The following is a 19,767-nucleotide window of genomic DNA, read 5'->3' as shown; positions in this document are numbered from 1 at the left end:
TAAAGAGCTCCTGGGAATGGACGGAAGTCGTCCACCCCAAATATACCCAGCGTTTTTCTTCGGCGTAACGACGTTCCATGGCCGTTTTCGGCCCGGCCCGATATACTTTAACGACGTCGTAAAAGTAAACGACGAGTAGTTTTTAGACGGCGCCACCCGGTACCGTTCCCACCCCTAACGACGAGTATCTCGGTAATTTCCGGTATCGGTCGTTTCGCTCTTTTAGATAAAGGGGTGAGAATGCCCGACGTCACGCGGATCTTTACGTTATAATTTTATATTTAGCGTTAGAAAAATTAAGATAAAGCGTTGGTGACCGAGTTAAATATATATATATTTTTCACGGTGGAAAGCTTCCGTCTTCCTAGAGGAAGAGGAGATATATTTATTCCAGCGTTTAACGACGGAAACACTACTTTTTGCGCTTTTCCTCGGTCGACGACGCGTTTGTAGTAGACACCTGCAAAAATGGGACGAAAACGGTGGCGGAGAAAGATAAAAGGCGGAAGACTCCCCGGAGGACGAGTGAAGCCCGGGTTAGTTTGCCTTTAAATTTGAAAAAACGTCGATTTGGAAGAGACGTCACTCCGTTTTATCTTTTCTTCCCACGGCTTCTGCGGTCGAAACTCCCCTTTGTGACTCGCCTGGCAAGAAATGCGCCAAAAATTCTCTAAACTATTTTCTGCTTCCTGGTAGAATTCGATTTTTTCCCATCGTCATCGGGAGCGGATATACAGGAAGGCGCGGGGCACAACTGCACCCCGTTGTGGGGTTTTCTTCGAATAAAGCCTCGAGTAGCAAAAAACTTTGCCAGGCATATTGTCTCCTTTCTTCGCTCCTCTAAAGATTTCGGGATCCGCCGTTGGTCGCCACGGCAACCGCAGCCACCGGAGTTCTCCTCCTCCTCCTCCTTTTTTTTGGGGAGGTCGAAGATCAAAGGGGTCGGAAACTCCGTCATCGGTTGCGCCCTCTCCCGTTCGATTCAAAGTTAACGCGCAAAATATTTGGTGGCCTTAATCCACTTTTAAGCGCCGGAGAAATTGACAGCGTAATTTCTAAACTCGAACGACCATACGACAAATTGACGTCACAGAAAAAGTCGGCCGTCCCTTCTGAAGAATTGACCAAGTGCGCGTTCAAACATCGTCCAACTGTCCTCGGTGGGTGGAGGGGTGAGAACAACTTTGCCTCGCTACTTTTTACGTATCGCGCTTCTGCCATTCTGAAGGTCGGAGAAGGAACGCCATCGTCCGAATTCCAGTATCGCGATCGATAGGCCTATCCGTTCTGTCCGTTCTAATTATCGAAGGGGACCCAAAAGTTTGGCCACCCGAGAAAAATTAGAACCCGGGAAACATTTCTTCCGCCACTTCGACCGCAGTCTCCGGACCGACTCGAAAAGAAAATATTTAGTCGCCCCGGATTACGAGGGAAGTTGACCGGAAAGACCAATGCCGTAGTCTAGTGGCGCCATCTGATAGACGTCGGACAAATTTCCGGAAATATAAATATTTCGGATCTGGTCAGAGACGGTCAATCGAAGGAAAGAAGCTTTTCTACTCGCCACAAATTACGGTATTTGGAAGAAAGAAGAGCGACGACTGTATTTCGCAAAAAAAGGGCCCGTTACGAGGAAGGTTCCGGCACCACCCCCGAGCTATAGAAACGGATGATTTATGATTTGTAAGGGAAAATGTCCCGAGGCCGCTTACACCTATAACACCGAAAGTTTTTATTCGACAATCGATAAATGTATAAAATCGAGATAACCTCTTTATAACGGATATGAAATTGTAGACTCGATGCACGCTAGAAAAATAAGACCCACATTTTACGATATGGATGCTACTCACACTTATTGTCCGCTGTTTTTTTTTTTTTTCAAATACAGTGAAAACTGCTTAGGCGACCACCCGCATTCCACGGGCACCCGTCAAACGCCAAAAAGAGGAATGGTGTCTTCTACCAGTGATCTGTTGGAAGATTTAAATGTCGAGACGGAAAAGGGGGAGTATTTTCCTGACAATAGCAATAATAAAGCGCGGGGGAATTCTAATAGGAACGGAAAGCGGTCGATAGACGTACGGGTGTTTGGTACGAACACGGAAATGAAAGCGGATTTCGGGTAAGAAGTGCGTCCCGAAAACATAAACAAAGAAATCTACGAGTGGGAAATAGCAAACACTAGAAAGATGGGCGGAATATTTCGAGGATAACCTAAATGTCGAGAAGATTCTAGGAGTAGATGGAAGGCGTATGGGACAGCCTGGAGCGACGGAGATGAGAAAGGAGCGGTGAAAAATGCGAGACAGTGAGAGAATAAGAAACGAGAGAAATCATTAGGGTATGGAAACACACGTTTCTTCATTCTATAACGGAATAAATACGTCGAGAATTTAATATAAATTTACTTCACCTGTAGCGAAGGTCTATTATAGCGTATATAGAAACGAAACTATTCAATTATTAAGAGATTTCTGGAAAATTGATTAAGCTGGTTCTCCAAGCAATTCGAGAGGACCTGGCTAGAGAATTCAAAACAACAAGGGGATTAGGCGGGAGGATATTCTCTCTCGCACGTTGCTCGTGTTTTATCTGGAAAAGGTTATACAAAATATTAAAGTCGACAGAACTGGAACTTTATTAAAGAACTCTCAATACCCGGCTTACGTAGACTCGAACGACTCGATAGAAGGTTATAGACGGATGAGAGAAAAACACAACTCGGACTTGGTTGTGAACGAGGCGGAAAACAATCGCGCACGAGTCGGTGGAGAAGAACTAAATAATATGTGCGAGAGATGGCAATTTTAGGTTCGGTAACCGCAAAGGACGGCGAAACAATGGAAGAAATGAAGTGTTACGGCAGTACTGTACCGAAGTTATCGTTCGTCTCAAGAAAGGATAAGAATTAACTGGAAACTTATTGACTTTGTAAATTTACACGTGGAACAGATCTCGCGGTTATACCTTTTTCAGAGTCTAAGTGAACAGAAAAAATCAGTAACAAATACAAAAAGGAATAAACATTAGTTTAAGAAGGGAATTATAAATTGGTTATTTAGTTACCGTTCGATCTTAACGAGTTAAAACAAATATTAAATTAAGTCTTTAATTCTTTTTATTTCGTTCTGTGTAGAATTTCAGTCTCGCCGATGAATTTATTCGTATAAAGTGGCAATTAGACCCTGGATAATATACGTATAGGAGACCCGGGAACTGAGGATTTCGGACAAAAATAATCCGCTCGGTATTTGACACGGGGCAATTCTATCGAATGCCTGGTCGGATCGATGGTATAAGGAAACGCAATCTGCCTAGGGGATGCTTCCGGAGAGAACTTTCTACGCCGGACAAGAACCGGAAAATGCGTGACCGGTGCTCGATACTTTTATCATTGGGCAACCGATGGGCTCCGAGAGACAAACGAAACAATGACCGCGTTGCTTAATAAAGCCGTTTAAAGCGACCTTTTTAACCGTTAACTCGGTATCTTTCGGTTTAAGTTAGAGGCTACAGCGCCACCGCAGTGAGGTTCGAAAGCGCAGAAGACAAAATTCGACATGTCCGCACGAACGACAAAACATTTAGAACAACTCCACCCGTACGACAAGCAATATATTACCAGAACGAACGAAATAAAAGTACTGTACTAAGACATTTAAAAATGCTATACGTGAAGTTTTTCTCTTTCCGGACCAACAAAAACCGGGAAAGGAAAAGTAAAAGGAATAAAAAAGAAAATAGAATAAACAAAAGTATATTACTCGGTATCTATTACAGGCGCGAATCCTAAAAATCTGCAACCAACGCATTAGGAGGAATCTAATACCCTTCCTTAAAAAAACACTACTACCCTAACCGAGAATACGTCTTCTCGCCAGTCGTGGTCACGACGCAGTCGCCAATTTGGACCGTGGTCCAATAAATAAAAATAAATAAAGAATTTCTAATTGGACAAACGTGGCGTAAATTAAGAATCCTCGGCAAATAAAATAGCGTATAAAAACAAGTCGAGATATCGTTAAATTACTTAATCGGGTAATGGTTAGCACGCGTTACCAGGGAGTAGGATTACGTAATGCTAGGGTGTCGATTCTCGGCTAAGAGAACGACACCCTTCGTCTTTGTTTCCGAAGCGTTGCCTACCGTTTACGTGTAATTAATGATTTCTTAGTACGATTAAGGATTTTCGAGGATACGCATTACGTAATTTCTGTGTCGGATATGCGCGTTGCCGGCGAGGGAACGGTAGTCGAAAAGTACAAAAAGGTGGCAAACATTTCCCACCAAATCCACTCGACTACAGTGTGAAGTAACGATCTAAAGATCAATTTTCTTGGCAGTCGAAGAGTTCGAAAAAAACTCAATCGTCTTCTTCGACCCCGAGCATAGATTTCGTTTCGATTCGTCTTCGTCCAGGAAGGCGCTTACGGCACCGTACGACCTCCTCCGTACCAAAATAATTAAAAATAAATATAACCACGCCTATCGCGCGACTCGCATTAGGCGAGATTACGTAACTAAAGTAATTCTAAGGTAACCGAGTAACATTCTCGGTGTCACGTGCCTCGGTCACGTGTCTCCGGCAACACCCGTATTGTCAAAATCCCGGATACGCCGCTAATATTTTCATTCCCAACGAGACTGGCGAAACGCTCTTCGAACAACCGGCGACCCTTCGTTATTGTCTTTTACGCTTTTGTTCTTTGCTCTTTTAACGGAGGATGGCGAAAAATGTGATTAAGTCACTCTTTACCGTCCCGCTGTCGCCACGCCATTTAATTTGTAACCAATTTAATAATTGACAGTAAACAGGTAGTTAGTTACGTGCCCGATTTGTGCCGGCGACGGATATCGATCACCGCTCTTTGTCTCTCGCACCATTCGGTTAGGCTCCGAACCGATCGAAGCGCCGAATGCTGTTATCCTAATAGACCGGCGCTCTTTCTTTCTTTCGACTAAATGTCGTATGGGCAATATCCTGCCCCTGTATGCGGTTTCGATTTTCGGAAAAAATTTTACTTTAAAATTCAGTCGCTAGGGCAAAATTGAGCGCTGCTGACCTTTAGTGTACTATACATACAGTAGACCCTCTATAACACTGTTGATAATCCCGTTTTATATGAATTCCACGTTGTACGAGTCGCTTAGATTTTACAAATACGTGAGCCCTTCACGGCCCGGCACACGTACAGTACAGTCGACCCCCCTATAACGTGCGTTCCTATAACGTAGCGAAAAAATTGTAGCAACATTCGTATAAAGGAGCTCCTAAAACGTCGTGGCCGACTCGTTTCGCGACAAGATTGATAGAATCTGGACCAATAGTGAATGAGTAACCGAACTACTTTCCTCCGCCCTGCGCCACGCTACGGAGCGGCTAAATTGAGTTTGCTATTGTCTGTACAGTATTATATATAAATTATATATAAATTAGGTACTGTATATATAATTATATATTAACTTAATTTATTGTAACTTTATTATAATTATATATATGCTTTCTGCCGCCTGGCAACACGCTACGGAGATTTTAGGCTAGTAAGTTGAGTTTATTATCGTCTGTACAGTATGTAAATTAGGTACCGTAAGTCTAATACAGCACTAATTTTATACATTTCTTGTGAAAGAAACATTTCTTATTCAACGGCCATAAAAATTATTTATATTAATGATGTCTCCAAAGGTCAAGTTATTTTTCTGCGAAAAATTCGTTATCAGAAATCGCGGCCGCCGTTTCGTGCGCTGTTCCGCGACGAAAACAAGCTTGAGCAACGGCGTAGTCGAACGGTACACACTCGGTAAGTAATCCTACAATTTTTGGTTTATAGCATAGTTTTTACGGATTATTCCCAAAAAATTATACGTGTTTTGGAAATGTTGAGTGGAATTAGTCTTGAATCGGTTAATTTTATAGAAGAAAACCTTTCGAACAGCCTTAGTCCGTAAAGTTCCCACCTATCGGGCTGCGATTGGCTCATGTATTTAATCGTTCCTACAACGTAAAATTCGATTAACGTGGAACGTATCTAAGCGTTATAGGGGGTCTACTGTATTTGTAAAATCTAAGCGACTCGTACAACGTGGAATTCATATAACACGAAATTATCAACAGTGTTGTAGGGGGTCTACTGTATTACGTACTGTACAGTACACGAAATCCTGTCCGAAACGGAAAAGTTTCGGTACGATGCTTGATTTTTAATCATATTTTAATTAGAATTAATCGGGCCTTCGGCAGCTAAGATTTCTATATCTGGTCTCGATTTTAAATTAATTAATACTGTCGTGTCCCTGTAAATCATACTTCTCCCGATAACAATCGAGCCGCGCCGGTCATCTATCTCACTCCGTCCTGGAAATAATTTTGAATGGAAATGGCGTGGTTTCCGGTCAAGGTCAAAAGTTCGTGTATAATTACTCGGCACATCTGACCTGGAAATTAATGAAAGGCGATAGACAGCGCAATTTTAAAATTATAATAGATCCGATCAAAAACAACTCTTTACGCTAGAATTTACACTAAATAGCCCGAGAAGGATTCGGCCGTTCTCGAGCGATACTCGAATAAACGAACAGAAGACAGACCCGTCAATTTTCTAGGCGTGGAATTATAATTTTTCTTGATAAATACAGGTTCTCTACAATTAAATTATACCAGAATAAAAAAATGTATACGTTTTAATGGAGTTAGCCAAAGACCAGATAAAAGGCATTTTGTGTAAATGCGTGTCCACGTATCGTCTTTTCTCGGTTTGCGAAAATCGCGCGTATCGGCGCTTTTAGGAATCGCATCGAAACGTGGCGAGTAGGGGCTTTTTCCCGCATCCCCCTTAGGGGCTTTTTTCCGGTAAAACCCGGTTTTACCGGGAAAAAGCCCCTAAGGGGGATGCGGCTGCGTTTCGCGCCCCGTCGATTTCTTTTTGTCGTAACAAAAAGGAGCGAAATTGTCTCTGTCCGAAGCATTTTCCCACCCCGTCCGAGCAACGGCTACGAGTGTAAGTCGGAGACAAAAGAGAAATCTATTATTAGATATCGTCTTTCCCACAGAACTAACGAGCGCGCTTACCCCCATCACCCATTCGAACGAAATTAGAAATATTTCCCTCGATAACGAAAAGTTTCCTCTTAAAAGCCATTGAATTTTTCAAGAGAAGAATCGAAAGGGAATAAAGAGTGGTCGGTGGGGGAAATTCGGTAGAAGAAAAAAATTGATTTTAATCTTAAAGGTCATTTACGAAAGAGATTTTTCTTTTATAATTTTCTCGCTCATTTCGAATTTCATTAAAGCCACAGTCGATTTAAAGGAATTTTTTATTCTAAAAATAAAATTTTCCGAAGAAAAATGAACTTTTTAACTGCGCGCGGTCCAATTATCTAATCAAACCTTCCAAAACTCCACTTTTTCACTTAAAATTCTTCTTCTTCTATAGCGTACGTGTGCGTACAGTACCGTACATTAACAACGATACTTAGTTATAGGTTTAGAAATAAAAGTTTGGGCATGGAGAAAGACCCGTTTTCGTACAACTTTACGTCTCTGAACGGAAGTGGCCGCACAAACCGTAACTCTAATAGTTTCGAATTAAACAAGTCGGAAGGGGGTAAAGGAGATTCGTCTAAAATAGTAACGAGCCGCATTAACTATTTCCGGACAAGACGGAGATTACGGAAGAGCGCAACATTAGAGTCTAAACGATAAATGTCGTATTTTCAATATTTTTCCTCTTTTCACTTCTTTTCCAGAATTCTTCGATTCTGCCGTGTCTCTCTGTATCGAAGTAAGCCCGCCCGTTTAACCGGCAGTTTCCGTTTGTCTTTTAACCCCGACGTAGATACAAAACACCCGCTGTAATTTAATTAACGGCCCAGGCTCTTAGCAAAATGGGAAAGAGGCGGCCATCCGACCAAAGTAAACGAAACGACGTCGATAAGTAATCGTTACGCAGGAGCGCGCGCGTTTACCTAGCGTAACGTTACCCGGTTACCGATAATCGATAAAGACGGGGAAGGTTAACGACGAAAACAACCGTTGCCCGTGGTCTTAGGTAAGAAGAAAGGGAACCCGGACGACGCCCCAACCGAGAAGGAATGGTAAAAAGTTTGTTTCTTTGGCCTAACTTCCCTCCAATCTTCGCCCATCGACTCTAGGAAAAGTCGAAATCGAAACTTTTCCCGGAAAGTCGGTGGGAAACCGACCGGTGGTTTCTCCACCCATCGATTCCTTAAATCGGAACGTTTTTCCACCGTAATTTTCTTCTCCCATCCTTCTGGCGTCTCCCGGGGGCGTCGGCGGGTACAAAGAATCTCTCTCCCCCCATTGGGGGAGAAGCGACTCCGCGCACCGGTCGACGTTTCTAGACTTTTCGAAATTGCTTACAAATACAAAGTGACAAATGGATTCCGCGCGGTTCTTGGAGGCGAGTTCGGAAACCAACCGCCGGCAGAAAGTGATGTTTTCAACCGGGAAAGACGGAAGTTGTAAAGTTTCCGAAAACCTCCGAGATCCGAAACGCCCCCGGGCCGAGAGAGGTCGTCGTCGTTGCCGTCTCCCGGGATCTATTCTCTTCCTAACAACGGGAGAAGAAAATTGCCCGTCTCGTTCCGGGAATCCTTCCAGAACCAAACTTCTGGAAGATTTTGTCCGGAAACCGGAAGATACGAAAGGTGCGTTTAGTTTCAGACTGGAGCGCGCGCGGAAAAGCGGAAAGAAAAACCGAAGACGAGAACCTGGCAAAGATAGAAAGAAGAGGACGTACAGTACCTGAGGGAGCGAAAGAGCGTGAAAGTTGGCCCTAGGCCGAAAGTCGGCGGGATATTCGAGTCCGGACGGGGGCGGGAAGGGACGGACGGGGGGAGAGGATCCGTACGAAGACCGTCCGATGGCGCGAAGCCTCTCGGCGCCGGCCCGGTAGGTGGCCACGCTCAGCTTCATCCGTCCCTTCCGTCGACGCCGAGACGCCGAGTGCCGGATCCCCACCACCGGGACGCGGCGCCGACTTCGGCGCTCGTTCGCCATTGGCCGCTGCCGTCGGCGTGGGGGGAGGCGCTCGACACGCGCCGGCCACGTAGCTACTGGCCGAGACGGGGGAGGGGGAGAAGCGCGTGACGAGAAGTTCGACTTCCCTTTCGCTCCTTCGTGGCTGGGAATACGAGAGACGTTGGTTAACTCTTCTTTATCGTTTTAACCTTCGAACTCGGCAGAAAAGAAACGCGTCCGCCCGCCAATTAAACCCACACCCCTCTCCATTCGACACTCTTTTTACCTAAATTGCTTTACCACCTCAATTTTAACGCCGTCTCTCGGCGTTAAAATTTATTAGATAACCAATGCCGTATATACCAAATAAAAAACAACGAGTGTATCATTTAGGTTTAGTTTTATTAGGCTGCAACTTTTCAATTTCGGCCCCAAACTAGAGTGAAATCTCTCGACCCGTATGGCAAAACAGTTTCCGTCCCCGGTGGTTGGTTGGGTAAGAGCAATTTTTCTCTTTCGAAATGAGCTCTTAGCTTAGGAATCTCTAAGATTTCGTCTTTTACATTATTAGGGATGAAATCTTTCTAAAGTATTAAAGACAGTCTCGGACAATTACTAATTACCGATAGAAGCCGTCTTAATACGCCAGTGTGGCGGGTAAATTGGCCCGAATACGCCCGTATACCCCGTGAATCGAAATGGAAAGTCAAAGGTGAGCGCCAGCGGTTTGGTAGGGGAACGGGGGATAAGAGAGGAGGAAGGAGGAAGTTGGGAGACGAACAACCCGGAAGCCACGCACTCCCATACTAATTTATGGTGAAAGTAACAAACACTTATTTGGGATAAATTGCTAACACCTAACACCTTTAGTAATATAATACGGTCGAGTTACCGAAAATGACGAGTTTCGCCACGTAGCGACGATGCTAATGTAAATAGCGGAATTTTCGTAAAAGTGTTACGTGCGCAAATTGGTATACGCGCTTATATATATATAATAGTGACTATTTCTATTTGTAGTTAAATGTTAATTTAAAAAATATTGGCTATTCGGTGGATTTTTCCATTTATTGACATTAGCGTCCCGGCGTTTTACCACGTTTTTTGATAACGCGTGGAATTGACGCTATTATCGAGTGTCGCCATCGAAGAACAATAACCTATTTGACCCTAGCGTTAAATTACGGAGGTAAAAATTAAGTCGTATTTATTTATTTATTGGACGAGACGACGAGTTGTACAGAATGTCGAATTATCGAGAGTCGAGTTGCCCGGGACTCTACCGTATCTAACACGTTTATCGAGGAAAGACTCGGCGCGCGTCTATCCGCTATCTAACGCTATCTGTCGGGAGAGAGAGAGTTTACAATTAGGGAAGAGCGGGATAAAGTGGCCTCTGTTATTTTCTGAGATAATGTTGCCGTCTAGTGGCAAGCGTTTGAACTCCTCCGGCGGGAAGCCGCAAGTGTTATAAGAGCATCCGAGCTGGTTGACAATTCTTTTTTGTGTTAGTAAAGTTTTCATCTTGTCTGATGTGACGATACTCTTCATTTTATCTAAGATAGTAATAAGTCTATAATTATTTACTTTAAACTGGTTGAAAGAGTACGCTTTTGGCTTTAAACCTTGTGGAATAGAATGAAGTAGTTCGGTCAGTTTTTAGTCTAGACACGATTTTGTGTAAGGGCGTCCAAGAGGGCAAAGCGGCCACTTTCCCACAAAAACTATATTACATTATTTTGTCAATAGAACTTTAATAGATCAGAGCCGTATAGTAATTTGAAATATAATAAAGCCTAAGAATTTAAGATGACTGAAGGTTACCTACAGAAAATTAATTACATTTTACAGGTAGATGATGCGACGCTGGGATTCTCGTGCCTGGCAGCCAGCCATTAATGCCATAGAATTCCATACGCTACAGCGGTCACCGGCCACTTTATCCCACCAGGTGAGGTAAAGTGGCCATTTTCGTATAAGAATTTGTAAAAATTCCACGTTGCGTTAATACAAAAATAAAATTTTTCTCGCTTTTACACTACGCGTAGTTTATAAAGAACTATTTTAATTGTTTTTCCGAATTAGAAAATATGGGTAAAAAAATCATTTTAGCTTAGAGTGACCGCTTTATCCCGCTCTCCCCCGAGTCGCGAGGAGTCAAATATGTTCGCCTTAAAGGCCGCCGCGTCCTAAATCCTTAGGGTTCCGAATAAAGCGTCCTTACAATCTTCGGTCACTCCGGCCACACATTTATCGCATTTGTCCCCTCGGACGGCAAATAAAGCGGTAGCTTACGCACATCAACGAAGGAGAACTCGGGAGGAGAGGGACCGCTTCTTCCTCCGGGGGTTTCTTTTTATGCTCATGTCGGAACTTTTCTGCCAACTTCTCCGAATGAGTCGAACCCAAAGGAAGATGTATCATTTTAAACGAAATCCGAGTCAAAAGATAAAACTTTCTCGTCAAATTTAACTTTTTCAGCGGCAATTTTAAAATTGCAAACCTATAAATCCTCTCTATGTGTCCTTGCTAAATATCGAGAATGGAGTCGGATAGATGAAATTCGAGACCAGAAATGGAAAGCTTAAAAGTCGGAGGCCCCGAATAACCGCCTACGAACTTCCGGTTTGAAGTCACGTTATTTCTGCAGAACAGAGTCAGATAGATGACCGGCGTGACTCTCTTGTTAACGGGAAAAGTATGATGTAGACGTGTGGAAACGTATGCTACGTGTGGAAACGGTCCAATTATATACGAAACGTTTCTCCATTTAAGTTTTATCCTTCTTAGAGTTCGATCATTAAGCGTTGGTAAACTATATAAAGTTTCTGACAGCGTAACCTTTATAATTTTATAAGATCTATTCTAAACTATCTTCTGTCTCCTTATTTAAATTATATACTAAAACTTCATCACCCATTTTAAATGAAGTTTTATAGGCCTATTTGGACTATAACAAATACGTACGAGTGTCCGTAAAGTCCGCGTGCAATTTAAAAATTTATAACTTTATTAGTATTTGTGATAGAGAAATTATGTAGAATGTATTGGAAACAAGAAAGTACTTTTAAAGTTTCGGAAAATTGTTAAACTATTGAAGAGTTACTAAATACTTTTACTTAAAACTAGGCACATTAACATTTCTAATACTTTTTACACATTTTTCTATCACAAATGCTAATCAACTTATAATTTTTTAAAACTGCACACGGGCACCCTGTATAAATTATTATTACACCTATAACGGTATTAGTTTTAAAAGCGAAAATTGAGTAAAATGAGTAGTGACTCGTATTAAATTTTTATTTGGCCCGCCTTTACATCGGATCTAGTAACGCCACTGCCATATACCCGTTTATTTTTTCTAGCTAGAAACATTGTACCGTACCGTACGGTGCTTCGTACTAAATAAAGCGCGTGTTTCCTAGTCGGGTACTCGGTGCCCGAAGGTACCACACATTTTACAGTGTATGGTACACCGAGTTAAAGCGCTTGGTGACTCGTATACCGGACGTGTATGTTCCGGGATAATTCGCCGGTTTTCTCTAACTACGCTAGTAGCCGAACCCCCGGAAAGAACGAAACGCGCGAAAAAGTTTCCCGACTTAATTACCGGGACGAATAAAGTGGAGTCGGGAAGTCTCTGGCTGGACGAAGCGCCCACCTCGCATTGAAAAAGGATTAAAGCTTTTCTGCAAATTCCCTAAATTGTAGCCACTCATCGACTCTACTCTTTCCTCTCGCACTGTTTCTCCCTTTTCCTCCTTTCTCCGAGAGTCGCGACGTCTCCCCGGTGACAAAACCCAAACCGGATTCTGAATTCGAGCCGGGATCAGACAGCATTTTCGGAAAAATAGAAAGAAGTAGGAAAAGTTTTCTTGTTTTCTCTCGAGAAAAGAAAAACGAATTGGACGGTGAAATTAAAGCTTCTGGAATAAAACGGTTTCGGGTCACTAAGGGTCCATTTACCACAACGATGACGTGGCCGTGCAGTGATTTTTTGCCGGTGGGAAATCGTCGACCTTGTTTTAAACCACCCTGTCCAGACGGTGCCGGGCAGTGGCGGTGGCGTGAAAGTATATGTGACCGGAACGATACTTTCACCGACGGTAAATTTCGTTTTCCAACGGATGACGAACACTTAATTGATATTTATCTCATTGGAAATACACGGACATTGGGTACAAAATGAATGTTCCTCCGTTTTGTTTAATAAAATACGAAACGCGTGTTGGGACATTGGAAAATATTCGGAAAATACAGATTCGTCGCGTATTCATTTTTTATAAAGGACGCGAAACTCCCATTCCGTCGATCGTTTTCGTCCACGCTCGACGACGCTTTCTCGATGGCAGTTATTTTTCTTCTTCGTCCAAACGTATGGCTATCGTAGCCGATTCGCCCTCGGAAAAGTTCGCGACCACTCACCGACAGCACGGTTACGTCACTGTTGCGTGTAGACGGACCTTTATTCCTCTCATTTCGTAAGAGAAGAATAGAGAATTTCTTATAGGGGCGAAATGGAGCCCGCGGGATTTAAGACGAATTCATTAAAGAATACGGACTGGCCTCCCTTCCGGATTCCTTAACCGATTCTAAAATCCCGGATGCGCCTCCGGACTGGAAAGAACGACGGGTGTTCCCGTGGGAAACCGCCGAGCCGTTAGAATTTCAAATTTTATCCCGACTTACGATCTCCTGTTTTTTTTTCGTCCAGTTCGAAACTCGTCTATCCTTTAATCTCTCCTCTCCCAAGCTCTGTCGCTTTCTCTCCTTCGCTGACCGAAAGCTTTTCGTAGTCTTCTTACGTAACGCTTTGCCACGGAAGCGAACACACCCTATTTCTCTCCGCCTTTATCGAAACGACACTACCTTAGGTCTTTCCACGGACTAATTTCCTGGCGTGGGAAATAAAGCAAACGCCAATCGCCTACATCCGCAATTCCTGGTTATTTTCGCGGGTTTATCCGTAATATTTGAAAAATTAAGCAGAACCCGTGGGTGGCGGAGGGGCTAACTGGTAAATATGTATAGATAGGTCGTTACGCGCCTTCTGCCGGTAATTTCGTCGGAATTTTGTTGGTCCGGCCATGCGTGGAGGGTGATTTCTTCCGCGACGACGCGGGGTATAATTACGACCGGGGGATGACGGAAGGAAGTCGACTTTCCGAGCGGAGAACCTAACGCGGGTTATCAACGCGCCAGCGGATTTAATAAGGAGAAGACGGACTTTATCAATCGAGCTATCGATCCGTCTACTCGGGAATATCGCCACCCTTCCCCGGTCCGTCCCAGTCAATTTCAGGGAATTAAAAGACGGCCCGAACTTGCCAAAAAAGAAACCATCCGGACCCCCGACTGTACCGGCGACATTAATCCAGCTTTTTCGCTTTCGGGAAAGCGGCGCTTCCGGCCTTAATTTAATTAGCCAAGGCCGAAACAATTAATTTGGACCGGCGCGTCGGATTTAACTGCCGCGTTTAAATGGGCATTCTTCTTCGTCCCGAACACGGCCAGACGATTTCGCCTAACCCGAAGGGTTCTTTGATCATTTGCAAAGTGGATTTTCTCCCGTCGTCCTTCTGGCGCGTGTACCCGGGCGCCATCGAAAGAGAACCACCCTCGGCCTTTCTATCCGTCGGTTAATTGACGAAATGGATTTCTCGTATATAAAGAAATAAAAGCGTTCCCCCTTCTCCACTCCCGGTTTAGCCCCGTAAAATGTACGTCGCCCGTGCAGCGGAGTCCGAAGCGTAATTTACTGGCGGAAAGGCGCCGTCGTTCCTCCGACTTTCGGGTGACGGCCCTCCCTCCGCTTTTTTCCTTCCAACTCGGACAGATAAGCGGTTGGTAGGGAACACGAGGGGTTTCTCCGGACGGATTTAAACGGGATCGTTCGACCGTGTTCGACCGAAACTTGTACGGATTTACTCAAAAGCTAGTTTCCTGCTTGCCAGGGTACAATTACCCGTCCGTAACGCGAAGGCAGCCAAACGTTCTTAACCCGGAATTAACGAAAAACGAATCCGCTTTGTCTTTAAATTCTTGTATAGAAAGGGCCGTCTCCGACGGAATTCGACGGAAGATAATTTACACACCAGTTTACGGCTTCCGGCGTTATTAAGCTCGATGGCGATTAATTAATTAAACAAAACTTTAATTAACCTCTTGCGATTAACGAACGGTCCGAAGCGAATTTAGAAAGGAGGAATGGACCAGCCTCGGGCTACACCGAAGAGCACTTTGGATAACGAACGAAACAATTATTTCTAGTTACTTTTTCCATTTTTTTCGGGTATTTCTACACACGGCAGCTTTCCTTCGTCCGCGGCACAAATCAAATACGAACGAACATTAAGAGTTCCAATGGCAAAACCAAGTATCGGGCTACCTGGCTAAACAACTCGCCATCTCCGTTACACATAATAAATGTAAGTAAATTGATTAATTAAATTTAATTTCGCAATATTTTGCCAGAAATTCTAAATTGGAACCGGTTCCAATTTTCCCAGGAAATGTCGAAATAATAATAATGCAAATAATTGCGCCGTATAAATACGAATAGTAGCTTTAAATACACGTATAGCTCTATCGCCAGGGGACGGCAGCGCCCGGGGGAGACGGCCGCAATTTCCCTTATTAACCAGGAAAATTCGTCGAATACACGTCGCCGTGGCTAGCTCTTATCGCTTTCGATCGTCAATAAAATAATGGAATGTAGCCGACCCACTCGAAATTGTCACGGTCTATTTGATTGGTCGAATTATTAGGATTTCTAATTGGTTAATTGTCCTAGCCTCGGCTTCGAATGGAATAAAGTTACGCGCTATATTTTGTCATCGAGCGTTTGCCGCCGCCAGTCGCCGCAAACTGGCCAGCGAAATCGGCGATTTTTCCATTACCATTCGCTTCCGTTTAAAGGTGTTTATTTTTAGTGTTTTGTTACGTTCTCGACTCATTTTTACAAATAATTTATTTATTTATTTATCAAATCCCGAGACGTATCGATATAAAAAAGAAAATAGAAAATGCATAGAGATTTTCACCGTCGCTGGAAACATTAGCGCAAGAAACTACCGAACAACGTCCGGAGCGCTGCCCTAAAAGTAAAATAAAATAACCGAGAAAAGCGTAAAACACCCGCAAATTTCTGGAAACTGCCCACTTTTCTCGGACGATCCGGGCTACCAGCTTCTTAAAATTACAGACGGGGCTGGAATAATTGCTACAAGTAGCAATTACCTAAGCGCCACATACAATCTTACAAATTTTCCGATACAGAAAATAGTTATAATCGAATATTCGACGCAAAATCCCAAGAATATTCAAATTTAGCCAATAAATGTCGCCGTTTCCATCCGTAATTGCACCAAAATGGCAAACGGTTGCACCCGACCCATATTTGAGTACGTAAAGACCCTTATATCTTATATTACAAAGAGACAACCTTTAAGCGGCTAAATCTTTATATCCGAACTAACGTTTTCGGCCGTATAAACGTCGTCGACACTGTATTGTCTCCATTTTCTACTCCCGCTACTATAATTGCGATTCCTAAAGCCATCGTCTGTCTAAGAAACGGAACCACTTTCCGTCGGAGACACCAGTATATGGCCACCATTTCCCAATCTTTCCGGGGTATTTTGGAATTTCGTTCTTTAAGTAACGCGTACCCGCCAGACGAACCAGTTTGTGGTTGGAAAATCGTCCGTTAAACAACGTGTAGAGACGTAACTTATTCCAGACCAGAGTTCGATTGGCAACAAACAAGTTATTCTAATACGATTGTTAAGATAAAAATTTAGTGGTTCGTACCGGGAAAAATGAATAACCGATCGAGTAAAAAGAAAAATCTTAAAAGTCTCAAACTGTACTCTTCCAAATGATTGTATTTGACTAGTAGCCAGGCACGGTTCCTATAAATATGCTCTACGGCTCTGTCCTAGATTTCGACCCCCATCGCGTCGCACGGATCTAGATTTCTACCTATTAAACATTCAATAAATACTTTAAAATAATTTAATTTGTTTATTTACCTTGGCTGGTAAACCTCGATTTTAAACGTATCCACCATTTTTTCAATAAATTTCCCGCCAGTCGATGCTCGACGTTGGTCGAGTGGCGGGATGTGGTAAACGCGCGGCGGAGGTTAATCCGGGCGTATAATAATTATTTATATTATTCCGTGGTATAAATAATATATTCCTATTACGAATAAAAGTAATTTATTGTTAATTTAAAATCGTGGCTAGGGCGCCTCTAGTGCCCGTTTTTGGCATACCGTTACGCGGACGGACGGGCGTTCGATGGGTTATATAGATAGATGTTTCGGTAGCGCTTACAAAATCTTAGGCGGAGATGGCCCGACTAAAGTGCGGGTATTTTTGTAACCGAGAGATGGATTGGCAAAAAAGGGAATAAATATGTCAAAAAATTATACACAACATAATTACAAAGTTTTTACCGTACAAAAGAGCGGAAATATCGTTGAATTTTGAATTTGAAATACACTATATCCAATTTATAAGTCTGTTTTAAAGCGAAATCCTTTCGCGTTATAAGTAGAGTTACCAACTTTCGGAGTAATCTTAATTTTAAGTGTAGCGAAAAGGTTTAGTAAACAGTATATCTTTTTTCCAAATATCGCAAATCCGCATTCGCATTAACAACAGCGCGTGTTTAATGTCAATGTACAGAAACTTACCCGCTTCCGTCCGCGCTGCTCTCTATAGTGTTTGGCGCTACAATTCGGGAATTTTTTTCATTTTTCTCCTCCCTTGGCGGGGAGGAGAATTAAAACTGAAATAACCGTTGCGGATTAGACCGGGCACGCAATCGTGACAGCTGGTGACGAGAGATAGAGGTACGACGTATCCGGAATAGACAACCGTTGAAAAATTCCTGACCACATTCGATTCTGAGTTCCCACCAAGATTTTAGCATTTATTTAGTATTTTAGTATATTTTAGTAGTAACGGTCCTGTCGGCCACCGATTGAAAAAAAAAATCGGAAAAATAATTGATTCCGGGTTGGCGCTCCATCGACGGACTGGTCGTGTGGTTTTCGGGTTTTCTTACCTGTCTAACACTTAAAGAGGGTGGTAAATGGAAAGTTTCCCGAAAGTACCCCTTTACGGGTCGATACGCGGACGCGAGAGGACGCTGTTAAGGGGCAGAGGGAATCGATTATCCCGAAACTTTACACAAATAAAAACCAAGTAGCAATTTTTAATTTGCCATCGCCGATGTCTACCACTGCGTAATTTTTTCATTCTCGCTTTGTCCGAATTTTCTTCGCCGTTTCTCTCCATTTGTCGGGGCGAGTGCCCGACTCTTAAGCTCGTGGATCGACGCGATGTTGCGTCGATTATCGAACAAATAAACATTCGTTATTCCTACATTTGGTATATTTTTCTGTTTAAATTATTTCTTCTTTTAGATAAAAGCATTATCAAAATTACATGGAGAATGGCCAAGATGGCCTATTATATCCCGATTTAATTTAAAGCAGTGGCGGTATTCTGCCAGAAAGAATCTCGTCCGCTCAGAGAATCATTTAAATAGAGAAATAGAACTACTAGAGATGCCGTCAGTGGATTTCCTAAGCAACTTTGCATAGCCGGGAAAATGATTTTTGTGTACGTATTAGACACTACCTATGACGGAAAGATTGTCCACCAAAAAAACAGTTCGATGGCCAAGAAAGCCTTTTAATTCTTCCGTCCGTAATGGAGGCTGCCGAGCGACGAGGGACGAGGTCCGACGTATCGGTCTAAACCATAACCCGTGAAAATTCTGAGACTAAAATAAATGTTTTCTTTACGACAGATTGTTGCTTTCACAATTTAGTTCCAAACAAATTTTCTATCCACGGAGGAACGGAACGTAGGTGGCCCGCGTGAGAGGCGAAGACGGGCGAGTTAAATGTTGGCGTGAATAAAAGGTACTGTATTGTATTTTATACTACCGAGAACTAACAAATAAGCGTATATCGCCAATATTATCGATGAAATTGAAATTGCGGAATACGTTCAAATAAGTTGGAAATCGTTCTCGTACTTGGTCGTTACTATAGCGGTATATTGATGGTTTTCTGGGCATAAAAAGATTTCTCCCGACTTATCGAATTCGATAAACTGTAAACGATAACCCGCGGGGAAAAATGAAAGGAGCGTCTTTAGCGGAATTCCAGAGTATCGTCGGAAAATATAGAAAAATGATGACACAGTTTCCGGTCTGTACAGTACTTTGTTTTACTTTCCCGGGTGTAATATATAACAGAGGGAAAGTACGGCCATCGGTCAAAAAGCCACCGGCCAAGATTTTTGCATTTTTTTGAGCCGGGAGACCTCGAAACGTCGAGGAATGCAAAAACATTGGGTTTTTTTCTGTACGAATGTTAGTAATATATAAAGTTTTTATAATAAAATATGGTAACAGATGGCGCCAGGCACAAATTTAAATGTTCTTGCCGGGAAAGTTACGTAACTCGTCGCTAGGTTTTTTTACTTATCTTTCGAACGTTGTAAAATACGATTTACTAACATTAAGTAAGACCCCGCTTAACGCCGATTCGATATAACGCCGTCGGCTGGAAGCCTAAAAATAGTTCAGAATTTACGCCGATTTAAATTATGGCGGCGTTTCATTAATTGGCGCGTAATACGATTATTTACGGACGCGAACCAATGAGAAAAAAGGTGGCAGAAGTTGTACTTTCATTAAATCTACGTTCGTTGGGTGCAATTTTAGAAAAAATATAACACGGTAGGAAATATCGACTG

General features: G+C 42.9%; 1 protein-coding gene across 3 annotated transcripts in view; it reads right to left on the bottom strand.

Annotated features, from left to right (window-relative positions):
• The window catches only part of LOC111638433, a 39,125-nt gene extending 30,181 nt beyond the window's left edge, over window positions 1-8,944 (bottom strand). For all 3 annotated transcript variants that reach the window (XM_023384140.1, XM_023384141.1, XM_023384144.1), the window contains exon 1: window positions 8,768-8,944. In XM_023384140.1, the coding sequence (XP_023239908.1) occupies window positions 8,768-8,938 (171 nt within the window). In that variant the 5' untranslated portion in view covers window positions 8,939-8,944. The remainder of the gene's footprint in view (window positions 1-8,767) is intronic.
• Window positions 8,945-19,767: the final 10,823 nt, after the last annotated feature.

This window comes from Centruroides sculpturatus, unplaced genomic scaffold, assembly GCF_000671375.1.
Source record: "Centruroides sculpturatus isolate CEXI.00-Female unplaced genomic scaffold, Cexi_2.0 scaffold1067, whole genome shotgun sequence".
Classification (NCBI taxonomy): domain Eukaryota; kingdom Metazoa; phylum Arthropoda; class Arachnida; order Scorpiones; family Buthidae; genus Centruroides; species Centruroides sculpturatus.
This window is presented reverse-complemented; position numbering and strand designations above follow the sequence as displayed.